This window comes from Vigna unguiculata, chromosome 5 (assembly GCF_004118075.2).
Source record: "Vigna unguiculata cultivar IT97K-499-35 chromosome 5, ASM411807v1, whole genome shotgun sequence".
In the NCBI taxonomy this organism is placed as follows: domain Eukaryota; kingdom Viridiplantae; phylum Streptophyta; class Magnoliopsida; order Fabales; family Fabaceae; genus Vigna; species Vigna unguiculata.
In genome coordinates, this window is record NC_040283.1 from 33,799,112 (window position 1) to 33,818,585 (window position 19,474).

Genomic DNA, 19,474 nt, shown 5'->3' on the forward strand with positions numbered 1-19,474 from the left:
CTCATTGGTCAAATAATTAGAAGAAATACAAAACAATATATATATATATATATATATATATATATATATATGGTTACTTAATTAATTGTGAATATTTTAATAATCTAACGGGGACGGGTATTATGGGGATATGTACATCCTCACCATCTCTATTTGTCTTATGATGGTTTTCCAACCCTCCCTTGGAGGCTAGGGTTTGATGGCTTTTCATATTCATGCCAACATAATTCTAGCAAAAAGAAAGTTTAACGTGGGTCTACCAAGATTCGAACCCATAACCATGTCAAATCAATGCACAACCATTCAACCAATTAATATTTCGTGAAAATTCACATAATTCTATAATTATGTTATCACTCAACATGATCCAGCACATTATTAAAATAATTATAAATTAAATAGCACATAATTGACATACATAGGACTTAAACACAAGTCCTATCACATAATTAAGTACTTTCAACCATTTGAGCTAGTACTATTCCACGTCACAACAACCAGCATTAAATGCCATAAAGGCTCCCACTACCCACATTTATTAATTAATTAATTATTTAATTAATCAAATTTTACGGGTCTTACATACAACACTACCTATTAACAAAAAACTAGTCAGCCAATAGGGTTTATCAGTTTATATTAATCAACAATGTTTATATATGTCCCAACCCACTTAGTAAGATCAACAATATGAGCCAATAGGGTAAAAATCAAGTGTCCTCCTCTACTTTTGATGAGGCTCCTCCGTCGTGGTAGTCGCCGGAAAACCTCTTCCAATCGGTATTCTACTAATTGAATCTCGCTTTCTGCGAGGGAAACGCAGCGGAATGAAAATTAGGCTCGGTTCGCTCTGGTTTCTCATTGGTTTGGGCAACCCGAGTAGGTAAGGACCTATCCTAGGGCTTAGGGTGAGCTGACGAATGCGGGAGTGTTCTCTACCGGAATGTTTCATTCATCAAAGCTAAATGTTTACAAACAATGGCTTGCCTCTTTATAGAAAAGAGGCAACCGGAGAATGGAAGGAAAGAAGAAAAAGCGGAATGGAGGCCATCTAACACAGATCCTAACGGCAAGAAATAGAAACCCTAACGAACTCTAGGGGTAGGACGCAGGGTAGGACACGTGATGAGGAGCATAAGGAATGGGGGAGTAACTCCTGCATCTAACCTGACGCTAGTAGAGGATGATTGAGGGTTCACACGCAGAAAAGAAACGAAAGTTGCAGACTCCGTGACAGGAAGGAGTGAAAACGCGTGAATGTTAATGTCCCGCTTGTGATGTCTAACCCTAGCCACATGTGGGCTGATTCACCTTGCGGCCCAACCAACTGAAGGATGAAACACGTGGTGCAAACTGATGGAAACATTTGTCGCAGATGGATGACCACGTGGTGTGCTTAAAGCAAGACTTAGAGAGTTGGGCCGTGTTGGGTTGGCTGCAGCAAGGATGTGGTGTTGGAAAGAACAATTGAAAATGCGTGGAAGGAACAATGGGCTGCACGCGTTTGTTATTGGTCATGCGGAATTGAAGAATTGGAGCCATTGCTTGATGTGATTAGGCTGCTACGTGCAGGAGGCCCAGTTGACGCTGCAGTTGAAGAAGGTATTGGCTGCAGCGTGGAGGTGTGAAGGAGGAGTTGGGCTGCAGGCCTAATACTAATTGGGAGGTTTTGAAAATGTCTACAATTAACAAAACAAACCAAATTAGATCATTTATTTAATTAAAAAAATAATAGAAATTAAAAGAAATTAAAAGGAATGGGCCTAGGCATTGGCCCAATGCTATAAGTCTTATTGGGGTCACATCATCCCCTCCCCCTTGAAGAGGATCTGTCCCCAGATCTAAAGGGTTATTGAAGGCTAATAGCAACAAAAGTGAGAGTTCCACTAGGATCAAAAACAAATCTACAGTAATCATCAAATAAAAGTGAATTAAAATTATAATGACCATGCAGTAAAATTGAGTGAGGACTATGTGAAAATGGGCTTATAAATTTTTAAAAAGTTGGTATTAGGCCCACTTCACAAAAAGAATGTGTTACACTTTGACTAAGATGATTTTTGAAAAGAATATTAGAGTCAAAGTGTGTTTTTACACAAGATGTTGAGGAGGACGAAAGAAGGGAATGAGATTGGGAACAAAATATTTGAGAGGGAAGTAAAACAAAAGATTTTCTGACAAAGTGAATAGAATTTAAAGATGTAAGAATTGCCTTTGAAAATTGGAACTGAATGGAAGGGATTAGTGAAAAATTTAACACCAAATCCTTAACAATGAGTTCCCTTTTTGCATTTAAAATGATCTTTAACTCTACCACTTGTGATTGGATTTCAAGATTACTCTCTTGTTTTATTTTCTCTCTTTCCTCTAATTCTTTTCTCTCCTTCTCTTCTTTTGCTTTTCTTAGACTCTCCTTTTTAGCGTTTTTTTCTTCCTCTCTTTTGTTCTTCTCTTTTATCTCTTTTTCCTCTTGTTCTCTTTGAGTACAAAGCATCTCAAACTCGTCTTTTTCTCTCTTCTTTTCAAACTCTCGAAGCTTTTGATGTTTAGCTTGCTCTCTCTTGTATTTTTCTCTCTTTCTTTGTTTACTCAAGAGCAAGTCTAAATTGTGCTTAAAATCTTTTTCTAGTCTAGAAAACTTAAAAATATTTTGGATGAATGCATCCCCAATGTCAATGAAGTTTTCTATCCTAGCTTGTTGTGCTTTAGTGATCTTAAATGAAGGGGGAATGAAATGTTTCCACATGCATGCTTTTAATTCATAGAATGTATTGATGCATGATTTTCTCCCATTTTTCACATTATATTGTCTCTCTTGCCACCAATCAAATGCACGTCCTACAAACCTAGATGTAACATGCCTAAGAATGTCTATATGACTATATTTACTAAACATTGGTTGCACCAACTTCATCCCACATCTAATCTTTAAATGATATTGGTCCTATATCTTCCCCAAAGAATGGAATGTCACTATGAATAGTATGATGCAACTCATGACTACTATGTCTACCTAAATGCACACTATTATGCCTATCAACATGCATACGGCTAGAAGAAGAAAAACTCATTTTGAAACAATTTTAGCAAAACAATTTTGTTTTTCAAAAAGAAATTGATGAATTTCTAAAGAGAAAGTAGTGGAAAAGAGTTCTAGAGATACTCCCAGGAAAGGGAGGTGAGTCACATGGACAAGCTTAGGAACCAAGCCTTTCCTAGCCAGAGATCTCTAAAATGCTTTCACAAAATTTCTCAATAAAAATACAAATGAAACAGATTGTGTGAAAAACAAATTGACAAAGTGTGTCAAAAGAGTGCAAACTTAAAGACCAAAAAAAGGTCAACTAGGTGTTAAACAGATGGCACCTAGATATCACGAGACCTAAAACAGAAATACAACCATACAAAGCACGCAAAACAGAACCTGGACATTGAAACACAAAGCATAAAAATGGAAAACATAAAAACTGAAAACATAAACTAGACGAAAATCCTAAATGAAAATTCAAGTAGCCTTTGGAACCCCTTGAATCTCACGCTACACGTTTAAAAACTATTACAAACTTGCTAAGGATGGGATTGCTCTAAAGCATTTTCCCACCTAAGCCAAATGAACAAAAACAACAACTAAAAAAGAAAGAATACACAAATGCCATGATATGAAAACAACAAAACACAAAATAAAAGAAAGCTATGCTATGACTCTCTCGGTCCAGCCTCCAAAACACATCTCCCTCAAATGTTTGCACTCCTCCTTGAAGGTCCTAGCTCACTCCTTTTTCCTCTCGGTGTCCACTCAATTTGTTTGTACTCACCACAACTGCACCTTGCAGAAAGGTTATCACCTACAAGGCTACCAAAAATAGTGAGTTCAAGCCAAAGGAACCAAGAGCAAATGAGCAGTCAGCCACTTTTGAGTGTAAACAGCAGAAAACAATAAAAGTGCAAATTTGAGGCAAGGACAACATCAAGTGATGGATATAATAGACAAACTAAAAGGATGGCCAACAAAGACAAGCAAGAAACAAGCTATTAAAGAAAGGAAGCACACAAAAGGATCCTAAGGAATGTGTCTAGAATAAGATGAATAAAACCAAACTCAAACAAAGACTCAAATTAAGTTGAATCAAGAGTGAGAACATATGCAAACAGAGTTGAAATGGACAGTACAACTATGTTGTGGTGACTAGGCTACATTAACACAAACACTCAGTTCATCCCATAACATTCGATGGCAGATTTTTCGAAGCAGGTGTGCTTTTTCCAGGAATTCTTTTTCTTTTCTTTTAATGCTCAAAGTGGTTTTGACGTATTAGCATTTGAAGCCATAACTCACAGCAAATTCAGTTTTCCCATACCAATTCAACTAGAAAATGCATATGATAGAGTAGAAGCAAATAATTCAACTCAAAAATCAATGTGAAAACAGAGACAAGACAAAAACAGTCGGGCAGTGCAAAGAAATGGCAGATTCATGTAACAGCTTTCACTCAGACAATTTGCCAACAGAACAGTAGGAAATTCATTGTCAACTCGGAAATTATCACAAGAAGGAGTGAAAAATGCACAACAAAACTGTGTACACGAATAAAGCATAACAGAAAGTGCACTGGAATCAAGGAGTCAAAGCAACACATATGATTCTGAAATCAGCAGGAATAAAGTGCTTTCAGCAAACATAGATGCACATGAATAACATAATAGTGCTGCATAACAGATACAATATGAGGTGGATTCAAGGAAACAAATTTGGCCAAACAACTGCACTCAACACTGAAGGCCAGAAAAGATGCAGCAAAAAATGGACTATGCAATATTCAGAGCTGCACAACATGTTGGAAAAAAAAATCTGAACTAGCAGCCACTACAAAGAGACCGTGAATGAAACTTTAGTCAAAGATATCTAGGCTAATCACAAAGCAACAAAAGTGTGATACAGCAAACAAAAGACACAGTCAAAGCATATCCAAATTGCAGGATGTCAATTAAAAATGAAAAGTAGATGTAAAATTCAAGGCATTACACAGCTGAAGCACAAAACAACAGTGAGAAACAAGAAGCATAGGATTGATGCCAACGAAACAACAAAGATTCACCCAATGGATGGACCAAAACCAATTAGACTTCCACTTAAACAATCTGAACAAAGTCAAATGTATCAGCAAAGTAGTGGAAACATTATAGTGTGGTCAGCACAATCATTGGCGAGCAAATTTTAATCACATAAACATTAACAGATTCAAACAGAACAAGAAAACCAGAAGCAGTTTATGCGAAAGTGAACAAGAACAGTATCAATTGGTACTGCAGACAATTGGCTAATGATCTAATAGCAAATTCAAAATAAAACATACGACATGAATCTACTTACACGAATGAAACAGTGACTGACAGAGAAGCAACACTGAACAAAACAAAAATTAGGCACACATCAATGGAATCATTGACATAGAAAACGAACTAACAAAACCTAAGACAAAAACACGAGATTATAAAATTTAAAGCTAGGTAATCAAAACTGAAATTAAAACCTAACAGACATGCATTAAGCGGCAGATTCAGAGAGCTAAACATGAAATCATCACAGCATTGATTCAGAAAAATGAGAACAAGCATTGTGAATCAATTTCAACAGTAAACACATCAGTAACACTGATTCAAACAGAGAAGCAAGGAAAACTCTGAAAATCAGAAAAGACGCAACAGAACAGGAACAATACGGAATCAAACAGAGAAGAAAAAAAAATTTCAGAGATAAAGAAGAAGCTTATCTCATCGCGGTCCAACAGGAGTGGCTCTGAATACCACTTGATGAGGCTCCTCCGTCGTGGTAGTCGTCGGAAAACCTCTTCCAATCGGTGTTCTACCGATTGAATCTCGCAGAAAGCAAGGGAAATGCAGCGGAATGAAAATTAGGCTCGGTTTGCTCTGGTTTCTCATTGGTTTGGGCAACCCGAGTAGGTAAGGACCTATCCTAGGGTTTAGGGTGAGCTAACGAATGCGGGAGTGTTCTCTACCAAAATATTTCATTCATCAAAGCTAAATGTTTACAAACGATGGCTTGCCTCTTTATAGAAAAGAGGCAACCGGAGAATGGAAGGAAAGAAGAAAAAGCGGAATGGAGGCCGTCTAACACAGATCCTAATAGCAAGAAACAGAAACCCTAACGAACTCTAGGGGTAGGACGCAGGGTAGGACGCGTGATGAGGAGTATAAGAAATGGGGGAGTAACTCCTTCATCTGGCCCGAGGCTAGTAGAGGATGGTTGAGGGTTCACACGCAGAAAAGAAACGAAAGCTGCAAACTCCGTGACAGGAAGGAGTGAAAACGCGTGAATGTTGATGTCCCGCTTGTGATGTCTAACCCTAGCCACAAGTGGACTGATTCACCTTGCGGCTCAACCAGATGAAGCTCTCGTAATGGGCAGAAGGATGAAACACGTGGTGCAAACGGATGGAAACATTTGCTGTAGATGGATGACCACGTGGTGTGCTTAAAGCAAGACTTAGAGAGTTGGGCCGTGTTGGGTTGGCTGCAGCAAGGATGTGGTGCTGAAAGGAACAATTGAAGATGCATGGAAGGAACAATGGGCTGCACGCGTTTGTTGCTGGTCATGCGGAATTGAAGAATTGGAGCTATTGCTTGATGTGATTAGGCTGCTACGTGCAGGAGGCCCAAATTGACGCTGCAGTTGAAGAAGGTATTGGCTACAGCGTGGAGGTGTGAAGGAGGAGTTGGGTCGTAGGCCCAATACTAATGGGGAGGTTTTGAAAATGTCTACAATTAACAAAACAAATCAAATTAGATCATTTATTTAATTAAAAAAATAACAGAAATTAAAAGAAATTAAAAGGAATGGGCCTAGGCATTGGCCCAATGCTATAAGCCTTATTGGGGTCACATCAACTTTGGCCTACTATATTCGTTCCAGCAAGGACTTTATGTGCATATGAATGCACTAAATCCACCCTCAAAGTATATTTTGCCTCCAGTTTCAAGAAAAATAATTATTTCGAAAGAGGCACAATTTAGAAAATCAGAACCAATAAAACCAAACAAAAGAACAAACAAATTAGGTAGCAAGTAGAACATACTATTTCAAAATTAGTCTCCATGTGATTCCCTTCTTTAACCTTAATAATATCGGTGAGGTGATCGACCAAATCCAACTCCTACTCATTTTTCTACCTTGGAACAACTCCAAAATTTGCTGTTGAGAAAGGAATAAGACTTGGGTGGGTAGAAATGAAAGTTGATGACAAGGGACTTGTGGCGGATGGTGGCAATGTAGGCAATACAAAAATGACGCGTTGAAGCAACGGGCAACGTCACGATAGGGTAGGCAACTTACGACGTTTTGGTGTAATGGCAATCGTTGTGGGTTTTGGGGAGAAAGGGGTCATGTTTTGGAGGAAAAGGTGTTTTGGGGGAGAAATAGAGGAAATAATCTAAAATTTTAGTTATTTTCATTCTGCTAATTTACTGACGGATTTATTTGTCGATAATGTACTCAAAATTTTATTGACAGGTAATTCATCGCAAATTTTCTCGTGTGATTTTACTGACAAATATTTTCATCAGAAACTTTCTTGTGCGTTATACGAAAAATATTTCTGTCTCTAAATTCAATAACAAAATCCATAAATAAATCACATATATTTCAGGATGACAAAATAGAGTCTGTACGGACGTTGAAATATGGTAATGACTAATAAAATAACTGTACCCTTATCTTATTCACTAATATTTTATTTCTAACAGTACATTCGTAAATTATTTCTCATATATATATATATATATATATATATATATATATATATATTAATTTTTTATGTTCTTGAATGATTATTTTGCAATGTGTTATTGTAAGGCCCACTTTTTCTTTGTCCTAAATGTTTAAGGGCCTAACATATTCTATTGGGCCTAAGGCCAACCCATAGGGTGCCCAAAACTCTTTTCCAGTCCTGACCCCCTCACTATGCCCCATTCTCAGAAAATAGAAGCCCTTCCCCCTTCCACTACTGAAGGAAAGAGCTCTGCTAGGGTTTCAATGAGCTCCTTCTTTCCTCCAAGCTTGTAGTGCGTTTCCCTCATGTAAGTTAAACTCCACCCTCCTCTTCTTTTTCCATTCTAGTTGCTCGGTGTTGCTCGGTTTCCGTCTTGGGACATCCCAATAGGCTCATTCTTGCTCCTATGTTCGTACTGTATAGCTGCTGAGTTCGTTCTTGGAGTTGAGGTGTCTCCGTTGTTAATGTTTAAAAAACTCCCCCTTAAGCTTAGCTCTACTCAAAGGTAAGAGAAGCTAGGGTTTTCGTGTTTTCTTCATATCTTTCTATTTTTAGCTTTGTTTTGCGTTTATGATACTTGTGTGTTGTTGTGGTTGTCTGGAATAATGATAAATGTTGTTTGGTTTCAAATGCCTGGCTATTGCATACGTGAACAGTGGTGAGAACTGATATTCTCGTCCAAGCGAGCATGTCTCGCCTAGGGGAGACTAGCATAAGCTCGCCTAGGATTTCTGCTTGAATTGTCGCTCAAGTGACAAGCCTTTGTCTTGAGCGATAGGTAATCTCGCTCAGGTGAGGAGGTCTCGCCTAAGCGAGAAATCGTAGAAGCCACTATTCCACTGCTCGAGCTCTCGCCTAGGCGAAAAGGGCTCACTTGAGCGAGAGAACCTCTCTCACTTGAGCGAGGACTTCTAGCTTGAGTGAGACTGGAGCAGGTTTCATGTTCTGGTTCTGATTTATTCTCTGATGTGGTTGCTTGCCTGCCTGATAGAGTGTTTTATCGTAAACACATGAAGTATGATGCCATGTATGTTGTGTGAGATTAAATGAGAATGAGATTTTGTTATGTTGAGTATGAAATGGAAAATGTAAGACCCGAGAAAATTAAATAGTTATTTAAATAATTATTTAATTATGGCGGGTAATAGAAACATTTAAAGCAATTAATGTGAGGAATTATGACATGGAAAAGTACTAGCTCAAGTGGTTGAGAGTACTTTATTGTGTGTGAGGACTTAGGTTCGAGTCATATGTGTGCCACTTGGGTGTTATTTAAATTATGCGTTTTTGTGTGTTTATATATTGAATGCATGGGGTGATGATAAATTCCTAGAATTGTAGGAGTTATCATGAAATCTGGATTGGTTGAATGGTTTGGCCTTGGTTTGGTATGTGCATGGGTGTGGGTGTGGGTTCAAACCTTGTTGAGAACTAAATAATTTCTTTTTGCCAATCTTTCCTTTGGCATGAATGTGAAAAGGTTTGGAAAACCTAGTAGCTAAGAAGGCAGCCGTGAGTGCTGGAAAAATACACTGTGAGGGATATTGAGTAGACATTAACACACACTTTTATTGTAATTTTCGTTTTAAAAGGTTAAGTGAAATTAAGGGTGGAATGAATTAGAGTGAGAGAGAATAATTAAGGGATTAAAGGTCTGAGACAGGGGAGTGCATACGGAATCACAGACTTCTGGGCGATTGGCACGAATTGTAGAGGAGAATTGGAGTGGGAAACCATTGTGGAAGAGTGAGGCAAGAGCAAGGGTGAGTTTGAATTAAAAGTCACGTGCAATCCGTGTTTGGAGCGAGGATCAGAGGTTAGGGGAGCTGGAATCGAATCTTTTATTTCTTGTTTTTATTTGTATGAAATGTATGAGAATTTGAATGTATGTACTCTGCCATTTCATGTATTTTCGTATTTTCTGCAATTTTCTGGGTAATTGGGGGTTCTGGAGACGGAACCGCCTGGCGGCACAGGCTTAACCGCCAGGCGGTGCATGTTAGAGTACCCAATTTTCTCGATTTTGATGTTTCACAGGTTTTGGGAGGTTTGTAATCAAGGAGAAATTGCTTTCTAATATTTATGAATGATTAAACATAGTATTTCATTGGAAATTCGTGGAATTGGGGTTTAATTGAGAAGAAGATTGCATGAAGGTTATCTTAGGGTTGATGAATTGGGGATTTCGAAAACGACATTAATCTAAATGGAAAGGGTGAATGAATTCGGGTATGGGAAGTGTTAGAGAATGAATTGTAATCCTAAAAGATGGAATCGTATCCTATAGAGTCATAAATTGGTTGAACTCAGAGTTGTTCTGAAAGGGTTGAGATTCGCAGGTGCAAAGAAAAATATTGAGGTTCCTGGAACAGCAGGACCCGCCTGGCGGCACGTTGGTTACCGCCAGGCGCCATATCAGTGAAGCGTGGTGTCTGGTTCATGAAAAACGCTGTTTTTCGTACTTTTCGTGGAACAAGAACCGCCCGACGCTAGTTCATGCCGCTAGGCGCCACCGATTTTTCTGGTCTGCGCAGTTTTCGTAAAACTGCATTTACCGCTTCGTTAACCGTTCGATTTGGGTGAAATTTTGTAAGGTGTTTCACAACATGTTGTTCTTCACTTTGAACGGTGGAGATTCAAATTGGATGCCTGAAGACGGAGATATACGTCACTCATGATTGGTTGTTGAATTCCCTAATAATATGATTACTAATGGATGATTAAGTGTGATCAAGTGCTGGTATGGCCTTGATTGGTGAATGTATATATATATATATATATATATATAAATATATTGATGCATGATTGATGAGTATGTTTTTGGTAGTGCTTATTGAGACATGTTGAATATATGAACCTATATATGTTAGCTCGAACGTAAGATGTTATAAGTGTGGAAATAAGGCCACAATTGATGATATCACTATGACCGAGTGTTGCATGATCATGATGGGTTTTGGAAAAGTATGGGAACATGATAATCATACTTTAAATGTAATGGAATTGTAAGCATGCAAAGGGTTGGGAAAAATGAGAAGGGGAAAATAAAGTGTGTGTTGGAATTGATTTAAGAGGTAAGTATATATGAATTATAAAAGAGAGGAATGTGTGCTTATACTTGAAAGATGCATATGTGTTGTGGTGTTGTAATTTGGAATATATGAATGTGTATGTTGATTTCTAGATGTTTGAGAATTAAATGGTTGAATTCTAGGAAATGAATTAGAGTACCTAAAACCAGTAGTGTCACATTACTGGTGTAGCGCCTAGCGGTGTAGACTGAACCGCCAGGCGATAGTATGAAATAGGAATGTCTTATAAGTTGTGGCGCCCAACGGTGATGTGGAACCGCCAGGCGGTCTGTACTCCCATTTCGCCTAGCGGTGCTTAGGCTACGCTAGGCGATGGTATAGTGGTAGGGTGCATTGTGATATGTTTTGCATGGTTTGTGGTGTGGGTCCTGGTCTGGGATATGCTTGATGTTGTCATGAGCGGGTAGGTTCATGACTGGTGATGAACACGTGATGATATGAGCGGGGAGGTTCATATTCTATTACTCTCGTGTGGGGATACGAGCGAGGTAGGTTCGTATGTTCCGTGCTCATACTTAAGAGATGCTGCGTGCGGGGAGGTACGTAGCTGGTGGATCACGTGTGTTGGACTACGAGCGGAGAGGTTCGTAGAGTTGGACCACGAGCGGACAGATTCGTGGAAGCATTAGAATCCCTAAGACCAGCTTGAGTATATACCTTGTGTAGGGTGGTGTGCTTTGCTTGTTTTCTTTATCATGTTGTGTTGTGAAACTTGGATCAGGGGATGCTGTGCCATGAGCGGGTAGGTTCATGGATGGTGGTGAACACGTGATGATATGAGCGGGGAGGTTCATATCATGTTACTCTCGTGTGGGGATACGAGCGAGGTAGGTTCGTATGTTCCGTGCTCACACTTGAGAGATGATGCGTGCGGGGAGGTACGTAGCTGGTGGATCACGTGTGTTGGACTACGGGCGGGTAGGTCCGTAGAGCAGGACTACGAACGGGGAGGTTCGTAGAGGCAGGACCACGAGCGGGCAGGTTCGTGTGAGCATCATAAAACCTGAATCCGAGGCTAATTATTTATGTGTTGTGAAGGTTGAAAAGCCTTGGGGATTAAGGTCTGGGCCAAGAATTAACTAGAATAAAATAGATGGGTGTATCTTGACTTTTTTATTAACTTATATGTTAATTATTTATGAGCTCACCCTATCTGCTTGTGTTTGGCGATGATCGTGTAATGCGTTACACGGGAGCAGATGATGTTGCAGGTGGTGCTGATGAGGCATAGCATCAGAGAGAGGGTTAATTGGGAAAAGCTTTTACTGGAGTTTTACCGTTATTGTTTTTATGAAATTTGTAAATAGTGCCTTACTGATTTGTGAATTTGGATACTGTATGGGAGTTTCATAAATTATGGAGTTTTCATCATATTTCTTAATTTTTATTACTTAAATTAGTAATATCCGACCGAGATGTTACAGAAAACATGAATTATTGGTTGGTTGGTTGAATATTGGCATGAGATTGTTATGCATGATAAATCTATGGTTGGTTGGTGAGACATGGCTATGGTATGAGATTGACGTAATTCCGTGAAACTCTTGGTGAGATTTCATGGTGGTGTTGGATGTGATGGACGTAATTCCATGAACCTCTTGGTGAGACCTCATGGTGGTGCCATATGTGATGGACGTAATTTCACGAACCTCTTGGTAAGGTTTCATGGTGGTGTCGTAGTGTATATAATTAGGTAAGGATTTAAGTAAGGATTGCATCCTGAAACTCTAAAGAGTTAGTTAGTCTCACATAGAGCGGAGTGACTCAAGTGGTGAGAGTAGCAGAAGGCCCTAGTCTTTGGTAGGATAATGACCTTAGATGTTTGATGGGTAACCTTGTGCATGGTAGGGTGAAACCCATTGGCAATGACTCTGTAGAGCAATAAAGGCCACCATAAGTGCAAGCATCTGGTGCGATTATATGTATCCGTATAAATTGAGTCTTAAAGTCTTGATTGTTTGCTATCACATATGCTTGGATGATTGGTATGTTCTTGATTTTAAATTGCATGCTTAGTTGTATGATAAAACTTTTTTACTCTAGCTTATCCTTCTTGCTTTTGTTTGTATTCTAGTGTGGTTTTTCCTTTTTGCAATGACCACCAATTTCTTGGTGTGAGCAGATATGGGAACCCTTGGTGATCGTAGTGACGATGGAAATGTTGCAGCTTAGTCGGTCAGGTTTCGACATTTGGGCTCATGTTTGAAGAGCCTTTGTTATATTGTAATCGCTTGCTCTATGAGTAGGCTTTTGAACGTCTATTGAACCTTTTATATTTCGCTCATGACATCGTAGTGTGCCTTGGTCTTTCCTTTCAAGTATATTTTGGATAACTGTAATGGTTGATACATATACTCCGTGGCATTGCTCATTTATAGAATTTATTTTCTCTATTAAATGGGACGTTACAGTTATGATCTTCAGTAAATTCTTGACCATTGCTTTTCTGTTAAGTTGTTTTCTCGTTAAAGCCAATTTAACTCTCTTTTTTTTAACATTTCTTTTAAAATCCATTTATAGAAAGGAAAGACCGTAGATCTGTATGTTTTATTTTAGTACATATTAAGAAAATCAAACTTTCATGTACATAAGGATTAAGTTGTGTCCTTGAAATTATTGCTTTATGCAAGTCTAGGTTGTTTTATAGTTTTTATTTGCTCAAAATAAAATTGTTAAGTAGGATGCTTAATTAAGCAAAAAGAATCCATATTTTGCATTTATCTTAGTTGAATAAAAATATATTTTTTTATTGGAAACATTTATATAAAGGATTAAGTAAAACAAGTTATGATGTTTTCAACCTAAAACGTTGAGTTGTAGTACTTGTAGGTTTTATTTTCTATATATGCTTCTTAATTTTATCATTTCAACCTGAATAACAACTTCAAATTTTCCACCCGTAATTACGTAATAATTTTGTCGTAAATGCTAATACTACTGACTTTAGAGGATGAACCCTTTGGAGACCTGGTCGACCAGCGACAGCGAAGTTGTTTGAATATAATCACATGGATATGTTAAAACTCCACCATCAATTAATAATCTAATTTCATATTTCCGGCATGACATGAGGTGTCGGTATTGAAACGTAAAAATATCGTTGAAAGCAAACAACTTTTGTCTTTCCTAGTAGTGGGGTCACATGTTTTTATCGGTGATCTGGCATTAGGACATGTTATTGGAACATGCAGAAAATTTCCATCCACTAATGAATCTTTCTAGGGTGTATGTGGCTAATTTTTTTGAATAGTTGAATAGCGACCATACGTATCCATCGGGTTGCAATTTGCACAAAATGCTAAGAGGGTGAGAGAGAGGTATATATGCAGACGATATTAGATATTGTAAAGCAGTAAGGTTGAAGTCAGTCTTCCATATATGGAGTTTTGTGGGAAGAAATCGTGGTTGGTGTTATTGAGAGCAATGGTAGTTTTGGGTCATGTGTTAGGCACAAATGGTTGTTTCCAAGAAGATAGGAGAGCACTATTAGATTTCAAAGCTAGTTATGGCAATGAGTCAGATGTGCTACCTTCGTGGTTGAATGACCCAAAGAGCAATTGTTGTGCCTGGGAAAGAGTGACATGCAGTTCATCTTCATAGAATTGAGGAAATTGGAATGGAATCATTTCAATTTCCATATGGTGAAATGGGACCATATAGGGAAGTAATGAGACCATTTTGTTTGCACCCCACGCGTAGCTTAAATTGGTCATTGTTCCTACCCTTCAGGGAATTGAGAAGCCTTGGTTTGTCCAATTATTGTTTCTCGGGATTCATTCGGAATCAAGGTACAAAAAGCTATTATATTGCGTCTTTATTTACTTCTATATATACTCTGTATTTTCATTAATTATATTTTGACTAATTGTTGCTTGGTTCTTTAAATATATATACAAGACTTGGTATACAATTTAGGAGAGGAGGATTCAACTTAGTAAGAGATTTGAGATCATTTTCTTTTTTATTTATCGTGTTAAGCTTTCTTTATTTTATAAATGACGTTAAGTGTTTTATATACATAGTTTAAAACTTATTAAATGCACATCTTCCAATTTAATATGTATACCGACTTTCCTAAAAATGTCGGATGAATCCAACAATTATCTGTTTGTTATATCTCTTCTAGTTACAATTGTTCATATACTGAGCAATATTGTAAAACAATAAGTTGTGTAGTTTGTTTGGACCCTTCCCTATTTAAAAACACAAAAGAATAATCTAAATACAATTTTTAAGATATCTTTTACAAAAGGTTAAGATACTTTTTTATCCCAATTTTTGTCAAGTTTTGTCAAATTAGTGATAATTTTGTTGTGTTCAAATAGATCCCAATTTTCGTTAATTTTATTCAATTTGATCATATTTTACTAACACAGTTTAAATCATTAATGGTAAGGAACACCGACTACCATGTGTTACTTTGTGTTTTTTTAAAAGACATTTTTGACCCTAACCCACATGGGCCAAGGCCTAGCCTTGTACTAAATTGTATTGTGTCGGCCTTAAGGACATAGGTTTTTGTAAATTCAATTTAAATTTCTTTTATAAAAGATATATTATGAATTTTGAACTTGATCCAAATATTTGGATTGGATTTAAATCTTGATCCAAATATTTAGATTTGAATTTTAAAAAAATTCAAACTAATTTTGTTGAAAAAAAGATTTGGATCGAAATTCAAATCCAATTATTTGAATCTAATATGAATGTAGATTGGATCATTAAAAATTCAATCCATGACCACTACTAACCGTCACCTTATTTAGTTAAACATCTCTTTACCTATGGTTAGAAGCTTCACTTGAATTATTTATAATCCAAAATAATTTATTACAATTGAGTCATGGATAAAAATCATTTTCTAATATGATACCAAAATCTATTCTAGTAATTGTGTTTAACCTAACTTGTCAACTATTATCCAGTAACTATTAAATCATTGACAAATATTTAATTCATGTTTGAGACTCGCATTAATATTGTACTATATAAATACAGGTAAACTTCATACTGTATAAATCAATGTTATAAGAAATTAGACTTTGAATTTACTCTTTAAAGAAGTCAAACTAAACTTTAAAATAACGTAACAAATGAAAGGTAAAATCTAGTCTTAATTTTTAAATAAGCTAAAGCCTATTTGAGAAAGTTCATTTCAATCTAAAACATTTGCTTCCCTAAATCTCAAATTGTGAAACAACATACTATATCCTTTCTTGGCATCTTCACAGTTCAAATGTTAAAGGCATGATATTCCTGCTCCAAACAATTAATGAGAAATTTTATTACATTTTCAAGGTTATTACCCACCCCATTTCAAATTCACAAACGTTTTAACTTAAAAAAAATTATATTGATAGCCGTTTTCATTTTTCAATGAAATATTAGATTAACTTATTCTTTTTTAAAAAATTTCTCATAATAATATATTAGTTCTCATAATAAAATATGTTTATAAAAATTAAAAATAAATTAACATATATTTTAAAATTGAATAGTAAAAAAATTGTTGTCTTGGATGAATTGTTTTTCTTAACTTGTATGACAAAATGTTAATCCTCATGTGACTATATCGTAAGTGCTTAATCCCGTTACAAAATAAAACTCAGACCCTAAATTTTTAATTAGTTAAGCTTGTTTAACGCAAGTAATACAGTTAATGGTTATAGTGCATGATGAAGTGATATATATCTTTCAGATGATGGCAATTCAACGTTAAAGAAGTTAGAGACATTAGATCTGAGTTTCAATTATCTGAATGAGAGCATAATGGAACTTGTGGGTACTCTTCCATCTATCAAGAATTTAAATCTTTGTGGTAATTCTATTCGTGGACCCTTTATGAAAGGTATGGATGCAACTATGTAAGTACTTATATGTTTCGCACTTGAAGATTATGCACATTCTAATTGCTTTGTTTTTGTTTCTTCTAAGAATTATCACTTTTACCAAACTTGGAAGTGTTGGATTTGAGAATGAATCTTATTGGCAATGGAATCTTTCTTGCATCTCAAGGTACATGTGTGTGTTACATTGCTTTTGGTATCAATTCATCGTGCGAAACCATTGGTTAATGAAGTGATGAACACATGGGAAGTAAGAATTCTAGTAAAAAGAGAAATTTCGATTCGAGGTGTCGGGAATAATCCAAGTGTAAGTCAAAGTTCCACATTGGATAGAATAGACAAAGTTAAACACTATATAAGAATAAAGACTCATAACATCATTGCCTTAAGGTTTTGGTGTAAAAGTGGTGTCAAATGTTTTATGTGTAAGATTAATGTTATATAACCATATGGAACCACAATCTCTCAATGTCTATAACCATAACCCATATGACGTAATATATAACCCAACAAGTGGTATGAGAGCCGATGGTTCGTAGTGACTGACTGCATAACCATAACCAAAAAGGGGTCACTCATACACCTGAAGGGAATATATCCATATGAAAAGAAGAAAAAAACAAGAGACTCACCCTTGAGGGAGGATTGTTGGGAATAGTCCAAGTGTGAGTCAAAAAAGTACCACATTGGATAGAATAGGCAAAGTTAAACACTATATAAGAATAAAGACCCATAACACCACTGCCTTAAGGTTTGGGGTAAAAGTGGTGTCAAAGGAATTATATGTGTAATAATAATGTCATATATCTAAAACCACAATCTCTTAATGACCATAGCCCTATATGAAAGTATATACATAAACCCAATACGAGGTGACTAAGAACCTAGGTTAGACAACTCCTGTGAAATCTTGAAGTTACACTACTTTGCTAAAATTTTCTAATGAAAATAAAAAACTTGAAAGAAGTGTAACAAAATTGTTCTAGTCAAAATGAGTGATTTGTTAGAAGCATTCATTCACTTCCTCATGTCTCCATTTTATCACTTCCCCTTGTACTCCTAATTTCCCTTCCTAACTCCCCTTTAGTATTTTTATTGTCGTTAGCCACCATTACATGCATACCTTTTATTAGTGTCTTTACAACTTTTGTAACTACATGGTCCCCCAATACTAGGCTGGTCAATATTTACCCTTCTTAACCTTTATTCTAGGTTGGCATTGGGCCTATTAAACCTATCAGAGTTGGCATTAATTCAACATTAAGTCTACTACCCCAATCGACCTCAGGTCTACCACAACACACCTCCTAAAGCCTTAACTTTAAGAAGCGTGAGGCTTGAGAGTTTTTCACGCCAAAATCAATTATTGACTCAATCGGCATTAGGCTTATTAACCAAATCGGCATTGGACCTCACATCAATTGCCTCTTTAGCCTTAGATTTAGGCTTTTGGAGACTAAAGTTCTTGAATAAACTAAATGCTCCACTTTCTATGATTCAGTATATGATTGTTCCTTGGTTAAAACTTATTTCGAATAACTTTAATGTATACTTAACCGAGGTTTTCTAAGAGAACCACTTGTATCATTCATGTCTCGTATGTCTTTCATTTACAAATCACATCTTGGATAACTGTAAACTTGGACATCACTCAAATCACTTTGGTGGATTCTTAGGAGACTTTAAACTCAACCATTTTGTTCGATTTTTGGGAGACCTTAAGCTCAACCATTTGATCATTTTTTGGAGACCTTAAGCTTAACCATTTTGTTGATCAAAATCCTTAAAGTACTTTCTTTTGCTTAATGCGTGATTGTTCTGTGTTTTAAAACTTATCGCGAACAACTTATACATGTAATGAATTTCCTTGTTCAAAGCTAATTAGCCATAACATGTATATAAGCAACCTCAAATGACTTTTCCGAACCTTACTTTTTGTGTCAAATCTTTTTAAACTCAATTGTTTTATCGGAATTAGAGAGACTTTAAGCTCAACCATTCGCTTGGATTTTGGGAGACTTAAAGCTCAACCATTCACCTGGATTTTGGGAGACATAACAGTTAACCAATGTTTAGATCGTCAATTAGGAGACTAACACTGAACGAATGCTTAGATCATCAATTGGGTGACTAATGCTCAACCAATGTTTAGATTGTTAATTGGGAGACTAACGGTCGACCAATGCTTAGATCAATAATTGGGAGTCTAATGCTAAACCAATGCTTAAATCATCAATTGGGAGTCTAATGCTCAACCAATGCCTAGATCGTCAATTGGGAGACTAACTCTCGACCAACACCTAGATCGTCAATTGGGAGACTAACGCTCAACCAATGCTCTGACCCTCAATTGGGAGACTAACGCTCAACCAATGCTTAGATTGTCAATTACGAGTCTAACACTCATACAATGCTTAGATCATCAATTGGGAGTCTAAAGCTCAACAAATGGTTAGATCGTCAATTGGGAGTCTAATGCTAACCAATGTTTAGATCGTCAATTAAGAGACTAACAATCAACCAATGCCTAGATTGTCAATTAGGAGACTAATGCTTAACCAATGTTTTTATCGTCATTTGGGAGACTAGAGCTCAACCAATGTTTTTATCGTCAATTTGGAGACTAGGGCTCAACCAATGTTTTGATCGGATTTGGGAGACATATGCTCAACCATTTTTGTTTTTGGAAGACTAGTTGCTCGACCAAATTGGTTGGAGTTTGGTTGCTCAACCAATAGGTAGATCATCA

The 19,474-nt window shown here is 36.8% G+C and overlaps 1 protein-coding gene across 2 annotated transcripts in view; it reads left to right on the plus strand.

Moving 5' to 3' along the window:
- The first annotated feature begins 14,228 nt into the window (after window positions 1-14,228).
- The window catches only part of LOC114184175 (receptor-like protein 13), a 28,335-nt gene continuing 23,089 nt past the window's right edge, over window positions 14,229-19,474 (plus strand). Inside the window, exons 1-3 of one of the 2 annotated variants that reach the window (XM_028071443.1) lie at window positions 14,229-14,667; window positions 16,578-16,727; window positions 16,814-16,894. In XM_028071443.1, the coding sequence (XP_027927244.1) occupies window positions 14,496-14,667; window positions 16,578-16,727; window positions 16,814-16,894 (403 nt within the window). In that variant the 5' untranslated portion in view covers window positions 14,229-14,495. The remainder of the gene's footprint in view (window positions 14,668-16,577; window positions 16,728-16,813; window positions 16,895-19,474) is intronic. The other variant, XM_028071444.1, reaches the window with a different exon arrangement.